General features: G+C 40.8%; 2 protein-coding genes across 2 annotated transcripts; both read left to right on the top strand.

The window, feature by feature from the left end:
* The first annotated feature begins 10,187 nt into the window (after window positions 1-10,187).
* LOC146648287 (C2 calcium-dependent domain-containing protein 4C-like) lies at window positions 10,188-12,872 on the top strand. The gene is made up of 3 exons (XM_085389208.1): window positions 10,188-10,322; window positions 10,826-11,573; window positions 11,723-12,872. The coding sequence occupies exons 2-3, from the start codon at window positions 10,857-10,859 to the stop codon at window positions 12,275-12,277; spliced, it is 1,272 nt and encodes a 423-aa protein (XP_085245334.1). The 5' UTR covers window positions 10,188-10,322; window positions 10,826-10,856; the 3' UTR covers window positions 12,278-12,872.
* A 3,416-nt stretch (window positions 12,873-16,288) lies between these two features.
* Window positions 16,289-20,001, top strand: fem1a (fem-1 homolog a). The gene has a single exon (XM_085389207.1). It carries the CDS (start codon window positions 16,470-16,472, stop codon window positions 18,321-18,323), a length of 1,854 nt encoding a protein of 617 aa, XP_085245333.1. The 5' UTR covers window positions 16,289-16,469; the 3' UTR covers window positions 18,324-20,001.
* Window positions 20,002-21,464: the final 1,463 nt, after the last annotated feature.

Here is a 21,464-nt window from a genome sequence, read left to right as displayed (position 1 = left end):
TCTTTTGCCTGTTGATGAATTGTCAATACCTGTACTGATACATGTTGGTAAATGTCAGAGCCGCACAAGAATTCAGATGTGACTTGAAAAGGACAGATATTGTAAGAAAAAGTACCTTCTTTGTTTCTTTTACGAGCTAGAGTGCTCAGGAGACTCAGATATGTATGGCGCTGATAATATCTTTGCTGCACACTCAGAGGTTGACGTGCTGCATGTCCTCATCGCTCTACTGGCCTTTCTTTAGTGCCTATAAAGCAGCTGGAGAATGCAGAAGAAACAATATAAAGACATCTGAAGAATTTTACACACATGCCGCATTAATGATGCATTTTATTGAGTAATCAGTAAGTAAGTACAAATAAGCATGTAACTGTCTGCGGTATCACATTTAAAGGTGGAACATGCACCGATGCATTAACATGGGAGCGTTACTTGTGTAGGTTATATGTAGGTGTGGGCTTTTTATGTAGCAGAGAAAATGTATGCTGTAAAAATAGAAACAGGAGGTATGTTATAGCTGTTGGTTCCTATTTCCTGTGCAGTGGCAGAGAATTTGATGTGACTAAACAGTGGTCATGGCACTTTTTTATCAAGAGTGCTCTCAGGAGTTACATGTGTGTGTGTGTTTTGAAACTTTTCTTTCAAATTAAAACTTTGGATTGTTCATAATTTGTGGTCATTATAACCACGATGCATCCATATTACAGACTGTGGTTAAGGATGAGGGAAGTGAGGAAAGAGTTCTACAAACAGAAGTGGATGGATGGATGGATGGATGGATGGATGGATGGATGGATGGATGGATGGATGGATGGATGGATGGACTCAAAACATCTACAGAAGAAAAGTTGGAAATGTATCCTTCCATTTAAAACTTTAGTAGATAACCAAGCATCTCACTAAAAAAATGAATGATGATGTAATTCATTAACTACCAAATTGTGTGAAAAGTTGTGTTCATGGATGAGCTGTTTGTGTTTGGGTGTATTAATTAGTGTCAGAATGTGTGTGTGTGTGCAGATTGTGGACACGCTCCTTATTTGTGTGAAGCCTCATTAAAAGGGTGGGAATTTGCACTTCAGACATGTTCTGACCATTTTTTTTCTTTCTGTTCTGTTCTATGAGCAGTAAATAAACCTTTGCTGTTCAAATGATTTTAAACTGAGAATAATTTGTGTCTATCGCTGCTTTAAGAACTAAGGACGCCTTATTTCTCGTGTGCTTTTATGCTCGTGTGCTACTTGTGAAACATTGATGCATTCTGGTTTTCTTATTCCTTTCTCGTGCACTCTATTTCTCCCAAATGTTTTACAGATGGTGTTGGTCCACTTTTCACTTTTTACATGCTTGTACTGTCTTCACCCCCTCTCCATCTGTCTTCTCTTTTTTTCCCGTCTTCTTCCTTTCCTTTTTTTTCCTTCTTGTTTACTTGTTGTGCACACTCATGGCTTCTGGTCGGTTGGTCTGTATATGTGATAATCCTCTAACAAATTTATCATCATAACTTCGAATACCAACACTAAGCAGCTCCAGATCCACTCTGTCTTCAGCTGCCTGCGCTTGGTGTTTGTTTACCTCCGTGCAGCCCCTAACCAGATGGGCTGTTTGTCTCCAAGCCATGAAGAAGATATCAGTACAGCAACGGAACGAGTCTTGCGCCAGCCAACATGCTGTTATCTAATAATGTGTATTTTCTGCTCAGTGACACAGTAACTTACGACGTGGTAGTAGTAGTTTACACTGGGATCTTTTACATGTGATGACAGAGATATCGCATTAATGACAGCGGATATTTTTGTTAAAGAAATGTTAGATTCTCAACATCTCCTGTCAGTTATCATATTTTGTCTGCACTGCAAATCACTGTGAAAATGATTATTTTTTTATGTTTGGATAGTTTAGATACAAAGTAATATCAATCACTGTATCCTTGATTTTAATAAATATGTTGAATATCGCTGTGTAACAATAAATGTTTGGATTCTTTCCAAACAAAGTAAAATCCTACTATATGAACATGACTCAGCTCACTACCATCCTCTCATCTCAGCCTCAGTGGGGCCATGACTCACACTGAAAGCTTCTGACTTTATTAAGGGCTATTATCTTATGTGCTCACATTATATATAATTCAATATTCTATATTACAGGCCATAATTACTATAGTCTAGCACTGAGGCATCTGCAGCTTCCATCCAGCGAAGCAAAATCAAGATGGAAGACGTGACAGGTTTTTGTTAACTTTTTTAATACTGAGTCACTAAAAATATACTTGGAACAATGATGAACAAATATAGGAATAAAAAGAGATTAGCACAAAGTACAGTAAAAGTATCTGAAAAAAGTTTTTAACTTGCAAACATAACTTCAGCGAAAATTAAATCTTAAATCTTCCTCTTGTTTCGGCTGTTCCTTTTAGGGGTCATCTGCAGTGACGTTAAAGAAGGGTCACCAAGCCATTCCCAAAAACAATTTCAATCTTAAGTAGAAAACATTCACATCAGCTGTCAATCACCCAGTGGCACCTGCAATTTTCTAATCTTTAAAGGACCAGATCATTTTATTTTGTTCCTTATACTGTACATGTACGTGCATCCACCTGCCAGAAACACAGAAATGTTCATTTAATGAAACTATAATTATTCAAAATAGGCTTAGAAAATAGACTAAACAAGCTAGAGTTTGATTTGGGACAAATTTAGTGTGGAGGAAAATGCTTGGAATCATTGCTCTGAATGAATAAAATGCAATTATAAGTTGTTCTGGGACAAGAAAGAGTGGAAAATGCAAAAGCAAAAGTATTTATTCATCTCGTGAAATTCTGAAATAGAAATGTTTTAAAATGCCTTACAGAAACATAGTAATGCATGCAGCAATAATCCCTGTGACATTTCATTTGACATTTACTTTAAGTTTTCAGTACTGTTTCTCTGAGAAAAATTCAACCTTCAACATTGACTACGCCAGTAATGAGAAATCAATCTTCCGTTCCCGTTATACTTCTGGCACATCTTGTGCAAAGATGAATGAAAAGGAAGAGACGGAGATGCTATTTTCCCTCTGATGGGGGACCAATTTTTGCCTATCAGGCCAATAATAATGACAGCCAAATAACATCCAGTGGTGAATATACCCTAATGAAGGTAATGCTGCCAAAATGTGTGGGTGGACTTTTGCATTTCAGCTATTGTCTACGGTCTCCTGTTTTTAGACCACATTTGTTCTGAGATAGGTGCTCTCTTTTTCTTTTTCTTTTTCTTTTTAAATCATTGGATTTCATTCATCAACCTGTATTGTAAAAGAATCACCTTATGAAAATCCACTGACAGCTTTATAAAGTTATTGGGGCGATATTTTTTTAGATGTATAACACATCAGAGATCATAGTAACTGCGTTCAGCCTGTGTAAAGCATCCAAAATCAATAGTTTGAAAAAAGTTATGCATAAAAATACTATAAAGCATTTTAATATTGGGCAAATAGTGCTTTGAGTTAAATGTTAACATTGACATCTTACTCACAACCATGGTATGTGGTAATAATTAGGAAGCATGTTTACCATGTTCACAAGGTCACTTTAGTGTGTTAGAATCCTGGTAGACTGAACATGAAATATCTGATTGTGATGCAAAATAAAAGAGTCTACTAAAAGGGATTATAATGGATCATACATATACATGATCCCCAAGTCAGAATCACATTTCTGTACAGCATCCAAAGCCAAAGTCTTCTGAAAATAATGTACAATAAAATCACAAAATAATTCAATATCCATTAAAAGTGAATTTGTACACATGGGGACCATTATGCAAATAAAATAGCATAATGACTCTGTTACTGTGTCTTCCATCCTCATCTTTGGACCATCTTTGGACCATTTTTAATAATTTCCTCTTAAATGAAGAATTTATTTCAAAATCTTTTAACACACAGTCATGAATGAGCAGGCCTCATCATATGGCAAAGTCCTCACAGTACCATATTAACCTATTGGAGTACTTTGCTCTCAAAGTGCAGCCTTACTTGTGGTTCCAAAAATAGAAAGAGAGGCAGGGCTTTTAGCTGTCAGGCTGCTCTCCGGTGGACGTTTGGATTCAGGACACAGAATCTGCTCTACCTAAAGGCTCTAAGGGCTTAAAAGTTTCATTTTTTGGTGAAAGGTTTTATATTTAGGGCTGGATCAGATCACCCTAAACCATCTATTAGTTGTGCTGCTTAAGGCTCAAGTCTGTTTTTATTGTAAAACTGGATATGTGCTAACATTCAGCCCTCCAAAAAATGAATAGCAGGTACCTCAGCATAGGTAATGTTATGTGTAAGTCAGATGCTGACTGGTTTGAATTGTGTTGGAACAGGAAAAGGGGTGACAGTGGAGTTCAGCATGAATGGGAGAAACATGACAAAAGGCATCAAAGAAAATCAAAAACTGCTCAAAATCATCAAAAACTGCTTGAGAAGCACAGACAGGCTGAAGTCGACAGTTTTCTTTGTTTGCTTTTAAGACTTCATTTCAGCTCTGTTTACATTAGCTGGAAGGCCAAGAAATAAACTAGAAAGTGTGGCCCACAGGCTCTTGTTAGTGACATGTAGATATCAGTCTACAAAGCTATCTGTCAGCGCTGCGTGAGACCAATGTAAAAGCATGAAAAAGCCTTCTGGCTGCTGGGGGATTTCCAGTGATGCAGAGCTCTATTTCACTCCCCTACTTTCATTTCCCATGTGTTTATATGCCGCGTGTTGTTCTACTGCGTGTTGCCTTCTCGCTCCCATAGTTTGTGTTTCGTACTCTCTCCGTGCTCCTCTTTTCAGTCTCCTCATTCCTTTTACTCCCCACTTTTACTCCCCCTTTTACTCCCCACTTGGTTACACACTCCATGTTGGATTTCTCTTCCAGTTAAAAATCACCTTTTCCTTCACACCATGGCCAAAGGTTTGCTCAAAGAGAGTCTGATGTAATATAGTATAAAACACAGTTTTACATCAGGGCCAATAGAGTTTGACAAACCCTGCTCTAGAGGGTTTTTGCAGCAAATTTTAAACAATTTTATTCAATAGTTGTTAAAATAGCCTCTATAACAGGATATATGAAGAGTCTGACCCAAAAGAAAGCTGCTTTTAGTGAAAGGTCACTAAAATCAGCTGGATTCCTCCTGCAGGTACGCATACTAAATGTCTTGATCATACAATGGTTGTAGAGATAGTCCAGTCTGGACCTAATTGGTGGATTGTTATACAAGCACTGACATCCATAAGTGCTAATGTGAAAGAAAAATAATAACAGAACAAAAAAATAATAAAAGAAAAAAGCCGAAATGATGGAGGACACATCAAACAAATGTTGCAATAGGTAGAACTAAAAGCCAAAACAGATAAACAAAATCCCACTGCTCATAAGAACGGCTCACAATAACAATACATTGACAGTAAAGAAAAAGCCCACATTGATTCCACTCTGAAACATGATTGGTGATTATCTGGATGAGCTGATGCTTAGCTGAAGTGACATGAGTAGCTGAAGACAGTCAACAGCTGACGCTTAATTGGAGCAAAAAAAAAAAAAACAATGCTGAGTTCGATCCTGTAGGTTGGTTGCAGAGGCAAGGAAGAATCGGTTAAGTGAGGAAGGGTTCGTTATAAACAGAAGCACAAAAGCATCGGTCCAATTAAAACTGACAGAGGTACACGATCCTGCTCGCTTGTTTGTGTCTGCGTACACAAATGTCTGTTTACTGTGTTGGTATGATTTGTGAGAGAAGAGTTTTAGAGAATAATATGTATATATGGAGAGAGAGAGACAGAGAGAGAGACAGAGAGAGAGAGAGAGAGAGAGAGAGAGAGAGAGAGAGAGAGGATTATAAAGTAGGTCGAGTTTCGTATATTTTAACTGCCAATATTAAAAATCAAAAGAGCCCAGCATTTATCTTTTCTCACTTTATTCTAAATTCGTGTGTGTGTGTGTGTGTGTGTGTGTGTGTGTGTGTGTGTGTGTGTGTGTGTGTGTGTGTGTGTGTGTGTGTGTGTGTGTGTGTGTGTGTATGTGCAACAGTGCCAGTATTTATCAACCTATATCAAATACTGTATTTTGACAGTTGTGAATAATTTTAAACTGCAGCTAATCTAATGTTTTTATTCAATATGTATTTATATAAATAATGTGAGGTAACGCACATGTTTTCCTTTTAAACAACATAACAGTGCAGATTGAATCTTTATTCCTCTGCATTACACATAGTTCAGAGCTGGATTGAATGTGTTTGTCTGACTGCTTCTGAGGTATCTTTATTTTCTAACGTTTGTGCTAGTTTTAATGGTTTCTATTGTTTTATTATTTATAAACTTTTTAGAAATAAAATCATATAATATCACACAACCCAGTTAAATCATGTTCACTTTGACATACTTTGAGAATATCATGACTGCAGTGATACTGTACAAGTTTAAAATTTTCAAAATAATAGTAGTAGTTCATTTAGAGGTGTTCGCTCTGCTATTCTCTGAGATACACTCTTCCACAGTGCTTCTTTGTCCCTTCATCCCTAACCAGTCACGGCAGACGGCTGCTCCTCTGTGAAGCTGGCTGTGCTGGAGGTTTCTTCCTGTTAAAAGGGAGCTTTTCCTTCCCACTGCTGCCAAGTTATTGCTCATAGGGGATCATCTGTTTGCTGGGGTTTACCTGTATTATTGTACTGTCTTTACCATACAATATAAAGATTCTTGTGATTTGGTGATATATAAATAAAGTTGAATTGAATTGAATTGAATTGAATTGAATGTATGGTTAAACAGTTGCAATGCTTTTTATCCACTATCATCATATTTTTTTTGTTCTTATTATTATTTTGTGTTTTTTATGCAATAAATTGAAAACCTCACTGGACTGCTCGATTGCAGTACATGTGTGTACTCCGTGCAGGGATAAAACATGCATTTCCAAATGGGATCAGTAAATAGTTGCCTGGCTTAATGTCTGCGTTCACAGCTAGACCAGTGGATAATTCATACAAATCTAATGGCTCATCATTTATCTATAATTGACAACGGTCTACTTTCAGAAAAAAAAATAGCATGAATGGCTCTCATTTACATAATTATTTCAGACCTATATTTAGTTCTTTGTCCCATTGGCACAAATTACAGCTGAGACTCTTGAGTATTGTTGAGTAAGTTCACACATCTGCATTGGTGGGTCATGTGAGACTATATTTTCCTTTTTTTTAAGCATTAAAGTAAAAATGTTCTTGCTGTACATCCAGAAAAATGGTGAATGCAGATTGTTCTCACACGCCTTCTTCCTCTGCTTTCCGTGTGAACCCCCTCTGTCTGCTGTCAGGCAGTAAAAATATCAAATATCATCTATTAATATATGTCTGAAAATACTTATTGAGTTTCATCATAATTAGATCAGGTCAAAACTTATACCAAGGCTCAAATGTCTTCTCCTACTCTCTACTCTGCTAATTCACGTTTTCTGAATGCAGTTTTTTATGAGAAAAATGGTTAATAACTATAAAAATCAAATGACTTGAAAGTATATACATTGAAATAAATGTTAAAAACTAATTGGCTTTTATCTCCCAGGAACAGCGCTCATGTGTCCAACTGGTAAGACCTGTTGTTCACAATTGTGCAGATTGAGGTTTTGACTAAACTGTGATGAAAAGAAATAGTCTTTTAAAGGCAAATGACATGGAAATAAATTCAGTGGTTTAATGACGTAAAGACAAAGGTTTGCTGTTGGAGACAGGATTGCCCACTTTCACTGTGAATCAAGCCAAGCAGATCCGATTCTGACCACAAGAAGATTTAAGGATGCATGTATCAGACCCTACGGCGCCTTTAACTGCAACAGTAGTTTAATGATCCAGTCACGTAAGGCCACGTACACAAACACACATATAGTCTTATATCTGCTTTTGCTGATAGACTTAATGTATAATGATGGGCAGACTTTCCAAATAGTGAAAACAACAAGTCATACACACATTAGAAATGTTTGGCAAGGTCTGGCTAGATTGTGGATTTTTGCTTTAATATTTATATCTCCAAGGTATTCAGCTGATTCTCTAAAATGGCTTTGTATTTATTGGCCGTTTTTAAAACCCTGCAGAACACCGACTGGTCCAAATGACTCCTACGAGATGGCTGCTCATACCATGACAGATCCACCTCCATGTTTAACACCTGGCAAAAGACACTGTGGGTTGAGTTATTATTTTTTTATTTTTTTTATTTGGCTGTCTCCAAACAAAAACAGGCCCAGATAGAAGACAAAGGCAAATTGTCAATTAATGTTACTTTTGCATTGTTCAGGGTTTTTTTTTTTTATTTATTTGTTTTACCATTAAATATTGTAGATCTATTGAGCAGTACATGGTTACAATTGAACAAATGCAATGTTTTCAGGAAAAGTGTCTTGACCACTTTCAGGCTTTCAGAGTTGTCTTTCTTTTTTGTTTTGTTTTCTTAGACTTCCCCTATTTCAAATTATGTAATTTTTTTGTGATCAGATCTACTATCCAGGCTTGGCATATTTCAGATGCCTTATGTTGTTTGGAAAACTCAGCAAGTGACTGGCTCTGTTTCACACAGGAGATGCCTTTATTTTTAGCTTTCAAGAGCACGAAATAAATGTATAATTCGGTTGTTGTTTTACTATAGTCCATTCATTTGCATTCATACCCCAGCTCACACATAGCAGAGGAGATATTTTTGCCATTCAATAATGAAAATTTAAATCAACTACATTAAGAAAAGAAGAGACTGTGAGTTATTTGAAAGCTTTATAAACTGTGGCAATTTGAAAATATAAATAAAATCCAAAACAGTGAGAAAAAATAGAGAAAATCGTGAACTGACACAGTCAAAAAAACTGGGGGGATGAATGTTGAAAAGTACTACTAGCAATACTGTTTTTACAGTGTTTTTTTTTAAAGGTCTGGTATTTTGTTATGAAGCACTTTGTGATATTTGTCTTTAAAAGTGCTACAGAAATAAGAAATAAAATCGAAATAAAATTTTACTTAACTCAAACATACTAAAGTAATTTGATGATCGTCCTTGATTCCTGATTCGTTCCTGATTTGGTGATTGGTTAATTGGTTTGAAAATTTCTACAACTTAAGTCCAACAAAGTGAAGATGCTGCTATTAGAGGAGATGAAGAGAGGCCAAACATCTTGGCAGGTTAGAAAGTAAAGCAGTGAATATTTGTACCTGTACGTTTATTATTATTATTATTATTAATAATAATAATAAAGCTTGTTTGTTTTGTTATTTTCTTTTTGGGGGTTTTGTCAGCCAATATTTTCAACATGTTGTTTCAGCTCTAAGTATCCTGTGCTTCATTCATCTGATGTTCTCCTTTGATTTGCCTTCCTCAGATCAACAGGAGTTCCATCTCGAGAGAAACAGAAGACAGCTTTGTCACAGGTCTATGTCAGAGTTTTTGGTACAGAGAGCAGAGAGTCATTGGATCCGAGCTCTTGTTCTCTGGCAGTATATCAGACTCAGTCCATGGTTAAACAGTGGGATTTTAGAGAAATATTCAATGCCTAAGCTTCAAAATGTAATACTGTGAGGTCTTTTTCATTAGTTGAATGTGATGCATAGAAAGGAGGAGCTAAGTGGTCATTTGCCTCAGTTTAACTTGCTTTCTGATGGTCATTAAAATTGTTTTTCATTATGTTTTCTTTCTCTCTTTTTAAAATATATATTACTTCAGTTTCTCTGCGCGAGCTTTCCCCTGCATCATCACTGGGAAATGAGTTTCAGATGGTTGGTATAAATGCAGCATATTGTCAGACCATATAACGCTCAGTTTGCCATCAGGAAGTCCAATTAAGGTCCCCTGTTTGCATGCATTAGACCCATGTAATACACGGTGCACTATCTCACAGTCCATTAGAGACTAGCTCTCACGTGAGTGCCAAATGCAATCACAGTGTTCTCTCTAAAATCCAACGAAGCAGTGAGATATAAAACCCACATAATTTGCAACACTTTGTGGGTGATGAAGCAACAGCTTTCAAAATGAGTACCCCCACTGCCACCCTCCCCTTCCATGCCTGCGCTGGGAACAGTTTCATGGTAAATATCATGGGAAGGCTTCACGATCATCTCATTGGCTCAGAAGTCAGAGACCCCATCATATAAAACGAGAGCGACTGGTCTAACAGCCCTTTCCCACTGGCGAGGGTAGTGGATCACACTTGGGCTCCAACTGTCGGGAAAATACCTTTTACGCACAGAGTGTCTGGAAAGGTTGAGCGAGTCCGCGCGCCAGCGATCAGAATTTTTGAAGCGAAAGAGTCATACAGCCAACAGGTGGGTTTACTCGGCCGCAGCGGGACTTAACTTGGCTTTATCTGGTGGAGAAAAGTTATTTAGACTCGTCTTTGCGCATGCATTTTTAATATTACTTTGAATATTTGCGTTTTCGGTGATTTAAATGACTGCGGAGTGATGAAAAAATAGTTAAACTTAATGAAAACGTTTTTTTTCGCATTGTTCGTTTAAATTATCTAGATGAAATTTAATTTTAGCTCGTGTTCTCACTAATTCCACATTCATTAAAGTCTTCTTTGTAGCTGGTTAGATAAGCGGTTTTTTTTATTGTTTTGTTTTAATGCTACTTCTGGTTTAAAGGTTTAGTCATCATTTCACTCACCCGCTGAATCTGAAGCGTATTTTTCTACTGAGGTGTAAAGGGCAAAACAAATTTGATCTAGGGTTAATGTCTTCTGGGAACCCACGTTTGAACTCCGATCAATGGATGCGTTTCTTTTGATTCTATCTGCCTTTTCTGTGCATCACTCTTCTCTTAATAGAAAAACTGTTAGCTGGGGCGTCTGAGTAGGCATGTGGCTACTGGAGAAGCTCCGCAGTGGGACTCAATCCCAGCCTCCGCAGACAATAGAGGCCATTCCTGTTTCTGTGTATGCCAATGTACTCACTCCAGAGAAGATTCCCGATTTCTTCATCCCACCCAAACTTATCTGCTGCCCCCCAGAAGAATCTGTCACCCCAGAAACTCAGCACTGCTCCAAAATCAGACCCTCAGCCTCTGACCATGCCATCTGCAGCCAGAGCCCCAGAGCTAGGAGCGGCAAGAACCCCTGCAGCCCTCGCCTCTTTTCCCGCAATCTCCAGAAATCAGCCAACCGGCACATCATCCAGATAGAGAGCGCTGATGAGCCTGGTGCTGGATCTATGGACAGGGTCGGTATTGATGTAAACACTAATGCTGACCCACAGTCACAGACTGCAATGTCTCTGCCATATGTCCCAAAGGCTCAGACCTCCTATGGCTTTTCCACCCTGATGGAGTCTCCTCATACCCGACGCAAGGAGAGCCTTTTCCACAGCGACCCCAGCAGCCCTCTCACCTCCCCAAACTCCCAGAGGCGCTCCCAAGGGGGAACCCTACTGGCCCCGGCTGACCCCAACCCCTACCGCTATTTCAGCGGTGGTGAGAGTGACACCTGCTCCTCAGCCGAGTCATCTCCCTTTAACTCACCTCTCCTTTCCCGATCTGCCTCTCTCCTGCGCTCTATTACACAGGAGACACAAGCCAAGGTGAGGACTTGTGCTCTATATGCTCATGTATGGCCACGATGTATAATTCAAAATCATCAGTGAGTGTGTAACAGTTTTTTCCTCCTAGTTTGATTCAGCTAGTGGCTTATTTCTGTATGTTTACAGTTGCTTTTCCTCTCTCCCCCAAGGTGTCTCGTGCCAAACGCTCCCTGGCACGCCACAGTTCCCTCTCCACTGATGAATGCAGCTCAGCAGACAACAGCCCCAACATGCAGCGCCGCCGAATGCGCTGCCCTCCCTCTCCCGCCTTCCGTGGATGTAAAAGCGGTGGCTTGAGGGGAGCAGCGGCATCGGACCTCTGTCAGCGCGAGCACACTATAAACCTCAACAAGGGGGGGAAACTGAGGCTGAGCACTCACTATGACAGGGAGGCAGCCCGGCTGAGGGTGCGCGTGCTCGCAGCTGAGGCCCTTTACGACAGGCAGACAGACCTTAAAAGCATCAACTGCTGCGTAGCACTCTACCTGAATCCTGGTAAGAAGCAGAAACAAAGGAGCACCATCATTAAGAACAGCAGGAATCCGGTGTTCAATGAAGACTTTTTTTTCGATGCTCTGCCTCAGGCACAGGTAAAGACTCTGGCCTTGAAAGTAAAGGTAGTGAACAAAGGAACCAGCCTGAAGAGAGATGTGCTTCTTGGAGAAAGAGAAGTGCTGCTCAGTGAGCTGCTCGCAGGCCTCTAGGGAGCCCCTGTCAAGACTGGCGGACACGAGCTGGTCCACACCTTGAGGGCCCCCAGTCTTTTTATCCCACCTCGCCCTTCTGACAAATACTGGACAGGAGCAAGCACACAGATGACAAGGAAGATGTTTCTTCCACACTGGGTTATATATGCGCACAGAAAAAAATGAAGGTCTCTGTTAAAGTCTCGCTTTGCCAATTCTTCAAATTCAAAATTAGGGGCAGCCCACAATAACCTATAGGCTTATCAGTGAAGTGACTATGTGAACAGTGGGGCTGTGATCCTCGTTTGTGCGTATTTCTCTTTGAGTATTGAGTTACAAACAGTTTTACTCTCACCGATGAGCGTTGTATTGTGGCTCAGTGTCATATCAGTTGGTATGCAATCTTGTTTAAGTTGGAGCTGCTTATTGTTTCGTAATGAATGCGGTGATATTATCTGTAAGCATTTGCACGTCACTGTGGAAATTAATAATGGCTCTGTGTGCTTGAGAGAATTTATATATAGGGAAGATATTCGATTTTAATTGCTAGTAAATGTAATGTTGATATGAGTGTTGTTTTGTGATATGCTTTTGAACTCACGAATAAAAACCATGCTAGGGCTTTTGTCTCGCCTTGCACTTTTTGTCTGTGGTTTTTGTCTTTGAATTAATCCCCAGGATCACATGAAATCCCCAGAAATGATAATAAACCTCTCATTTTCTCACTCGAGTTTTAAATTATTGCAAACAACCCTCAGGTGGGGTCTTCTGAGCCAGGCACAAGCTGGGTGTCATTTGTGAGCCTTTTGATTCCAAATACCCCCCCAACCCCAATATTGTTTCTGTGTGCATTCAAAATCCCTGTTTAATTTTAAAAGCATGTTTCCTATTCAGTCCTCCAGTGAGTTTCTGTTACTGGCACACACTGTCTTTCTCTGGAAATAATCCGTCTGCACAGGGAGGTTAGGTCTCGATTTATGAGTTCAACATTTGGGTTGACAAGTGGAAATGTATTTGTGCTACTATAGGATAATAAAAAAAAAATGTAGAAGACACACTGCAATCCACACTTGTACATTTGGCAGACATACATGGCAGAAGTCCCACTACTAAAAAAGAAAAAGAAAAAATATTAAACGTGGACTTTTGCCTCCTCTGCTGGTGCAACAGCAGAATGACATGCAAGTGAGCTAAATCATCAAAACGTCACTTCATTTTTATAAAATAAGTGCTGAGACAGCCTTTGTTTCAATCACCACCTGCCCCCCGATATATCAGGCAGACAGTTTGGTGACCCAGAGCAGAAAATAATCCAGGATTTCATTAAAAATGTAAAAACTTGGGAGACGACGCTCAAGTTTGTGCACAAGAGTGATGACCCCTATTTCTTCACTGATATAAGCCTGTGGGAAACATTCATCTGTAAGCTAAAAGGAGATGCATTTCCTACAAACTCAAGAGCAGAGCAATAAAACTGAAAGAAAATTAAGTGTGTTAGCTGCCGTAGTGGTAATACTCAAGAAGGGAAATTATGAAACTTGAACCATCTAATAACCTCCTAACTGGAAAAAAAAATCCAGAGCTCAACAACAGCCTACACAATCAAATGAAGATGAAGAGTTTTTTTGTTTTTAACTTGAGGTAATCAAAAGCAGAAATTAAAAGTCCTGATTGTTTCTGTGAGTGCAGTTGTTGGTTTGAGGTTTGCGGGTCTCGCTGGAAAATCTTCTCACACATGCATAAAGACATTTCCACACGGCAACCAGGGTCCATCAAAAATCTCCTTATTCATTAACAGACTGTTTGCAGCACAGTCAGATGGTTTTTAAAAAAAATATTCAGCTCTGACGACTTAAAAAACAAACAAACACTTATGTAAGCATAAAAGCTTTAATTAATTTGACCAAATAATGTCTCCCCCCCCCCCCCCCAAATTTTACTTTTATGATTTCATGAGACAGACTGGAAATGATATTTTTAAGAGGCTTTAAAAGAGAAGCACAGTGGAAGCTTTTATTTGCATTCAGACTGTGTTTCCTCTTCATGTTTTACTGTATGCAAGGACTGAAAATGACTGCCGTGTAGCAGCATTTATCCTCTGAATTCATTTAATGTTTTAACCATCAGCTATAGCAACTCTCCATGCCACAGTGTATTTATACATATGTTATATGTTTCCAGTTTCCACTTTACAAATAAGATAAAGTCATATGAAGCACGTAGGCTACAGATTTTGGCACTGAACATTTAAGTCAATATTCTGGCCCCTGGCGTTGAGTAGGAGGACAGAGTGATGTGACCTAACAACTGTTGGGATCAGTGGTGTAGGTTTCCAGCTCCTTACTGTTTTCATTTGGATTTTTTTTTTTAACTAAAAATGAATCTCATCCCTGCTGTCAAATTTAAAACTGTGTTATCCCCATAACATTAACCTAAGTAATAATCTTCCAAAGTAATATGTAGTCATATGGCAAGTAGGGGATGATGGTGACTGTTTGCTCACAGTGCAGGAGGCCTCGCTGCCTGTGAGATAGGATTCTGTCATTTGATTATTCGGTGATAATCATTAGATTTAGAATATTATGCTATTTAATTCAGACTGACTGAAACTCCTGATTTGAATTAAGAGCTGGTAGGATTCATGCACATTCAAAATGTGCATGCAGACAGTCACAGTTTGGCACGACGCAGCTGTCTAAAGGAGGAGAATCCAACATTTCAGCTGCCTGCAACAGGAGTTTTTTGTTTATCTGTTTTGTTTATTTTTATTGTTATTTATTTATTTTTCATCGTTTTTTCTCAAAACTGACCTAAGATACATATCTTAAGGGATGAACTAGAGAACAAATTTTAAATGGTCTCTTTTGGTGCTTTGTTGCTCTCAGACTGTCACAAAAACAACAACTACTTTGACTGACTCTATGAAAAATGCATAAGAAGATCTCACAGAGGTAACAAGGTGAGCCCCAGGGAACTTTCAGGCACAAATGTGACATCTGGGCAGGATGTGCAGGGTGTCCTTAAAATGTTTGAGGAAACCAGACCAAGTGGAGGACGAAAGAACTATTTACAGCAAATGAACAGTATCTGAAAGTCATATTCTTAAGAAGCAGAAAGAAAATCCAGCAATGACCTGACACAGAACCTGAGAGATGCGTCTGATCCTTTGGTTCATCCACCTGCTGTTCAATGACACATCATCACGAGGACTCAGTGGTTGGCTGTCAAGAAGCCATTCTTAAGGAAGGGAAACAGGGGGAAGGCTGACGTACGCCAGATCGCACCTGGACTGAAAATCAGGGGCAGCAGGTCTGATGGAGTGATGAATGCATATTTGCATCCAAATTTCCCTTCTTTATTTTTTTTTGTTCAAATCATCATTAATATGTATGAAGAAGACATCAATAAAACATGGAGAACGATTTTCATCCACCATGTAATACCACATGGAAAGAAACTGATTGGTGCCAATTTTATTTTTTAGCGTGACAACGAACCAAAACATCCGGATAAGAGCTTTGATTGTCCTATTCCTGAATACTACTTAAAGAAATTGAAAGAAAGCTCAATTAAGGCTGAGTTGAAAAGCAAAACAAATATTGATTCTGTTCGAAGTTTTGTTTGTTTTTGTATATATACTTTTTCCTCGCAAAATATAAAGAAATGAAGGGCGGCTCGAGGCTTCTGCACAGTACTGTATAATAACGGTGTACAGTTTTGTGAGACTAAACTATATATCAAACACAGCATATGTTCTACCAGCGGGTGGATTACACCGACTTTTATTATAAGTAGCCGCTACCGTTTTCATTACAACTCTTTTCGGGTATACTTGCTTTGTAAGCGCGGAATCAGCTGGAAACACTGCGCTTTGTTGGTGCGATCGCCACAACAAACGAACCCATCAGCTGGCAGCTCTTTAACTGACACACATCACGGGAAATGTAGTTTATCTTCCAGGAAACGCCTCCTGCTCTTGAGAACTGGAAATTCCCCCAACACTACATCACCCACAATGCCTCACCGTCATCGTAAACAACATAGACGCCATCTTGACAGCACCCTCAAAATGGCAGAAAGATGTGAGCTAGAAACCGAGTCCAAACTAAGATCTCAGCGCTCTGCTATTTAAAACCAGTCGGCGCCGTTTTTCCCCAACCGCGGGTGGTTATGGAGTTGGAGCCCAGCGAGGCAGCACAGAGCCTGTAACATGGATATATCGACGGCGGTTTTCAACGCGGCCAGAGATGGTAAGCTGAAACTTATCCAGAAGTTGCTGAGCAACAAAAGTCCAGAGGAGCTGGAGGCTTTGGCTGAGGAGAAAACACAGGGGGGAACCCCTTTGCTGATAGCCTCTCGATACGGACATTTAGAGGTGGTGGACTACCTCCTTGAACATTGTAAAGCGAATGTTGAACTCGGGGGTTCGGTGAACTTTGACGGCGAGACCATCGAGGGGGCTCCGCCGCTCTGGGCGGCTTCGGCAGCCGGTCACCTCCTTGTGGTGAAGACGCTACTGAAACACGGTGCCTCAGTAAACAATGCAACACTAACTAACTCAACGCCGCTCCGAGCTGCCTGCTTCGACGGTCACCTGGAGATCGTCCGCTACCTGGTGGAGCACAGAGCCGACATGGAGGTCGCCAACCGCCACGGCCACACCTGCCTCATGATCTCCTGCTATAAGGGCCACAAGGAGATAGCCAAGTTCCTCCTGGATCGCGGTGCGGATGTTAACCGCAAGAGTGTGAAAGGAAACACTGCCCTACACGACTGTGCCGAGTCAGGTAGTCTGGACATCATGAAGATGCTGCTGAAGTGCAGTGCCCGCATGGAGAGAGACGGATACGGGATGACCCCGCTCCTGGCCGCAAGCGTGACGGGTCACACCAACATAGTGGAGTACCTCGCCCACCAGCCTCGTACCTCCAGAGAGGAGCGCATTGATGCACTTGAACTCCTAGGGGCTACTTTTGTGGACAAAAAGCGTGATCTGTTGGGCGCCATGAGGTACTGGAGGAGGGCGATGGAGCTGAGGCAGCCAGGGGAAAAGACCGGTTCTCTTGCCAAGCCCCCACCCGGTCCCCCGATCCCCGCCTATGGCTGCGCACAGGAGGTGTGCACTGCAGAGGAACTCGAGGCTTTGATCACCGACCCGGACGAAATGAGGATGCAGGCCCTGTTGATTCGCGAGCGCATCCTGGGCCCGTCCCATCCAGACACGTCTTATTACATCCGCTATAGGGGAGCTGTGTACGCTGACTCGGGCAACTTTGAGCGCTGCATAAGTCTGTGGAAGTACGCTTTAGACATGCAGCAAAGCAACCTGGACCCTCTCAGTCCCATGACAGCCTCAAGTTTCCTGTCTTTTGCAGAGCTCTTCTCGTTTGTTCTTCAAGACCGGGCAAAAGGCTCGCTGTCAACACGCATCACCTTCCATGATCTCATGACTGTGTTGGGCAAAAGCGTGAGGGAGGTAGAGAGAGCTGTGGCACAGAGGGATAATCCCCCAGAAGCTCCTCAGTTCACCAAAGCCCTCTCCATCATCCTCCACCTCATCTTTCTACTGGAGAAGCTCGAGTGCAGCCCGGAGCAGGAGCACCAGAAGAAGCACACGGTGTACCGACTTCTAAAGCTGAACCCCCGAGGGCGGAGCGGCTTCACCCCCCTGCACATGGCCGTAGACAAGGAAACGACATCTGTCGGCCGCTACCCGGTAGGCCGCTTCCCCTCCCAGGCGGTGGCTGCACTGCTCCTAGAGTGCGGCGCGGACGTTGATTCGCGGGACTGTGAGAACAACACACCGCTGCACATTGCTGCTAACAACGGTTGTCCGGAGATTATAGCGCTCCTCATGAAGGCTGGAGCTCACTTCGATGCCACAAATGCACAGAGGAAGACGGCCTACGAGCTGTTGGATGAGCACAGCAGCGGGCACCCGGCCCTCTACCCGCTAAACTACGTCACCCTTCAGTGCCTGGCAGCACGTGCAATCGAAAAGCACAGACTGCCCTACAGGGGACTCATCTCTGAAGAGATGGAGGCTTTCATTGAGCTGCACTGACTTCCACTTCTGCATCAACCGCCCCCTTCTAATGAAGAGGCATCCCAGCAACTACTCTTCCCGTTCTCGCCTATTCTTTACTGTGACCTGACACAAACTATTCTTTTGGGGGTTTTTTTGCTCGACACAAGTCTCCTCTTGACTTCTGCTCCACTGCTGACTGTAACCAACGTTTTTATCAGACCAAACCAATAGCAATAAACATCCAACCTCTGGGCTTAAGTGTCTGCCAGAGGTCTGGTCAGTTGTTGCTTTATTCTAAAACAGACTTTTAAGGTGATTGTTGGTTTCCACTGCTACTTAATGCCGGGTGAAACGTTAACATCATATAGACTCTATTGCGTCTCCTCTCAGTGTCTCCTTCTAAAACAAACAAGCAAAAAGGGAGCGGTACAAGCTGATGGGGGTTTGTGTGGGTTTGCTAGTGGCTGAAGTGTATGAGAAATGGGCTCGTTTTTACTGACACAAAGCATCTGATCAAAGTAGCCAGATAACATGCATGAAAATGAAGTGTGACTGTGGTAGCTCACTTGTTGTTTAGCAGATTCATTCAGAAAGGAAATATTTGAACAAACTCAACGAGTCGCTGGCATTTTTTTTTCTTTTCTTTGTGCCTGGTTCTACTTGTTCGCATTCGGTGTACCATCTGTTATGTTTCTCTGACACTGGGAACGTGTTGAAAGTACTGTGCCAAATGTTCCGTTACAAACTGTAAACCGGTGGCAAAATGGCAAAAGCAATGAATGTTTTCTTCCTGATTACAAGCAAAAGTAATAATATGAAGTTACAGACATGAACCTCTGAGCTTGAGGAGAACATTGACTGGACTGTGACAGTATTTTGTCAGCCTGCTGCACCGTCTGACTTAGTAAAAAAAAAAAAAAAAAAGAGACAGGTGCCATTATTTAACACTCCCCAGTCTCCAAACAAGATAACCTATGCAGTTGTTAATATTATTCCAAAAATTGTGAAGCTAAAAGTCGCTGCATGAACACGATTTACATGTTGTTTTTGTTTTTTTGGGGTTTTTTCCCCTCTGTTGTACATGTTCATCCTAATATGATGACTTAAATGATTGGGGCTGCTTCTTTAACAATAATTTGGTATCTTCTGAATATTTAAATCTAAGAATGTTTTGTTAATTTCTACTTATTTCTGAATGAACAGTTTCTAACAGAGCCTGACGCGTACCTGCGTGCCTCCTCCCAGGATTATGAAATCCACAAGAAAGACATCCAAGTTAATGCAAAAGAAGCAGCCTCATGACGTTTGCGGGGACAACGACGGACCTTTGAGCGCGCTCTCGTCGCTATAAAAAAAGGCACAAATCAACTGTCGAGGATCATGTGTTGGTTTTTGCCTTGCAGTGAATTTTCCCTTTAACATCAGATGCAGTTCACAGAAAACAAAAAGGAACAGATGGCTCTTTGGCCATTCCTGCATCTCAGTCTTATATTTAGTTGTTTTTCTTGTGTTTTCAGCAATATTTTATTTGTCAGTCTGTGTTAAGCACCACTAAAAAGTTGAAATACACACTGAAGAGGCTCTGGAAGATCCTAAACACCTTATATTCAGGCTCTAAACTGTCGCTGCCTTTGTCTTTCCCAGCAGATTTGCGATAACTCAAGATTAAAAGTGTGTTGGAGATGCCTGAATAAAATTCAGTATCACAACAGAATCCCTGTATGTCGGCTCAGCGTTCCTGTGGCTCTTGTCTGTGTGCAAAAATGTGAATGAGAGTTGTTCTTGACTTAGGCTGGAAAGCTGGAAATGAATCCCAGTTTTCGATGTCTTGATTTTAATTATTCAGTCTGAGCGCTGTTGCTCACATGGCAGCAGCGTTTGCATTGTGATAGCAGCAGGACATAACAGCCTTACCATGCCATTGTGACAGCCAGGTCCATGAAATGATCTAATTTGGACACTGGAAGTGACATTATCTTGGAGTGCACACGTATCAAAAACAAAATCTGCGAGCTCTCATTACGCAGGCTTTCCACAGCTCACATAAACTCCAGCACCCTGAAATAAAGCATAACAGAAACTTGATCTTTCAGAGTCCTGCACTCTTAAAATATAAATAGAGTGCAATTAACGTCACTGCTGCAGGGTAGTGCTAGAGACAGGCCACTTACTCTGCTAATTTTAGGGATCTTTTGGCCTAGCTTCCACTCTGAAAATGGGAATACTGTAATGCTATACAGTCAGACAGGCAGGTCACAGGGTGACTGGCAGAGACGGCGCACGGACAACAGAGACGGCATTATTCTTATAGTAACAGACACAATATTAGCTATCCATCGATAAAAGCTTAACCTAACTACATTAAGTCGGGCAGTGTGGTGGCAGCTAGTCGAGAAACACCAGGTGGTAAATGTAGCGTCTACCCTGCATAACAGTCATAAAATAAGAAACTGTGAACACTGACGTAATCCACATGGTCTCCCATGGCTGACCTGACCCCTCTGTTAAAGGGAAAAATGGTCATTAACTTATTGTGTTAGATAATAACTGTGGAAGTAGCCCTTCTTCATATAAGATATTTACAAGTGGTAATATTGGGATAAATAGAAGAGGAAAGTGTATTTTTGGTACTTGAAGGCAAAAAAAAAAGGAAATCCCAAAGCTCGGCTTCCTTTTAGGAACTTATCTTCTGCAAACTGAAGAGACTTGGCATAGAAATACTGACATACCTAAACCTGGAGTCATGAATTTTCTTTGTTCATATTTCCATCCTCAAGTAAATGTAACATCATATAATAGTAACTTCCCACTAGATGTCACTAGCAACAAAGAAAATCAATCAGACAAGAAGTCTTTTGTTCCTTTAAGATCATGTGAAATGCTCAGAAATGTAGCTCTCAGGCAGAAATGGTGGTGGTGGGTTGATTTTCTTTTTCTTTGTGTCTCTTTCAGCAGAGAGTCTGACTCTGACAAAGAAGTCTTTGTACCGATAGAGAAACAGAATGAGCTGTTGAGGATGGCATTTATTTGAAAAAAAAAGAAAGAAAATGTAAGCACTAAATGTGCATTTTTAGGTAAAGAGGAAAAGAAATCTTGGTAGATGGGAGGCGCTGAGTCTTTTTGCAGGGTTTTCTATGGGGGTCAGCAGAAAGGTTAATATAAAACCTCCTTCGTGAC

Source organism: Rhamphochromis longiceps, linkage group LG18 (assembly GCF_057381845.1).
Source record: "Rhamphochromis longiceps isolate RC_006_pf linkage group LG18, R_longiceps_female_GT1.1, whole genome shotgun sequence".
Taxonomy (NCBI): Eukaryota; Metazoa; Chordata; class Actinopteri; order Cichliformes; family Cichlidae; genus Rhamphochromis; species Rhamphochromis longiceps.
This window is presented reverse-complemented; position numbering and strand designations above follow the sequence as displayed.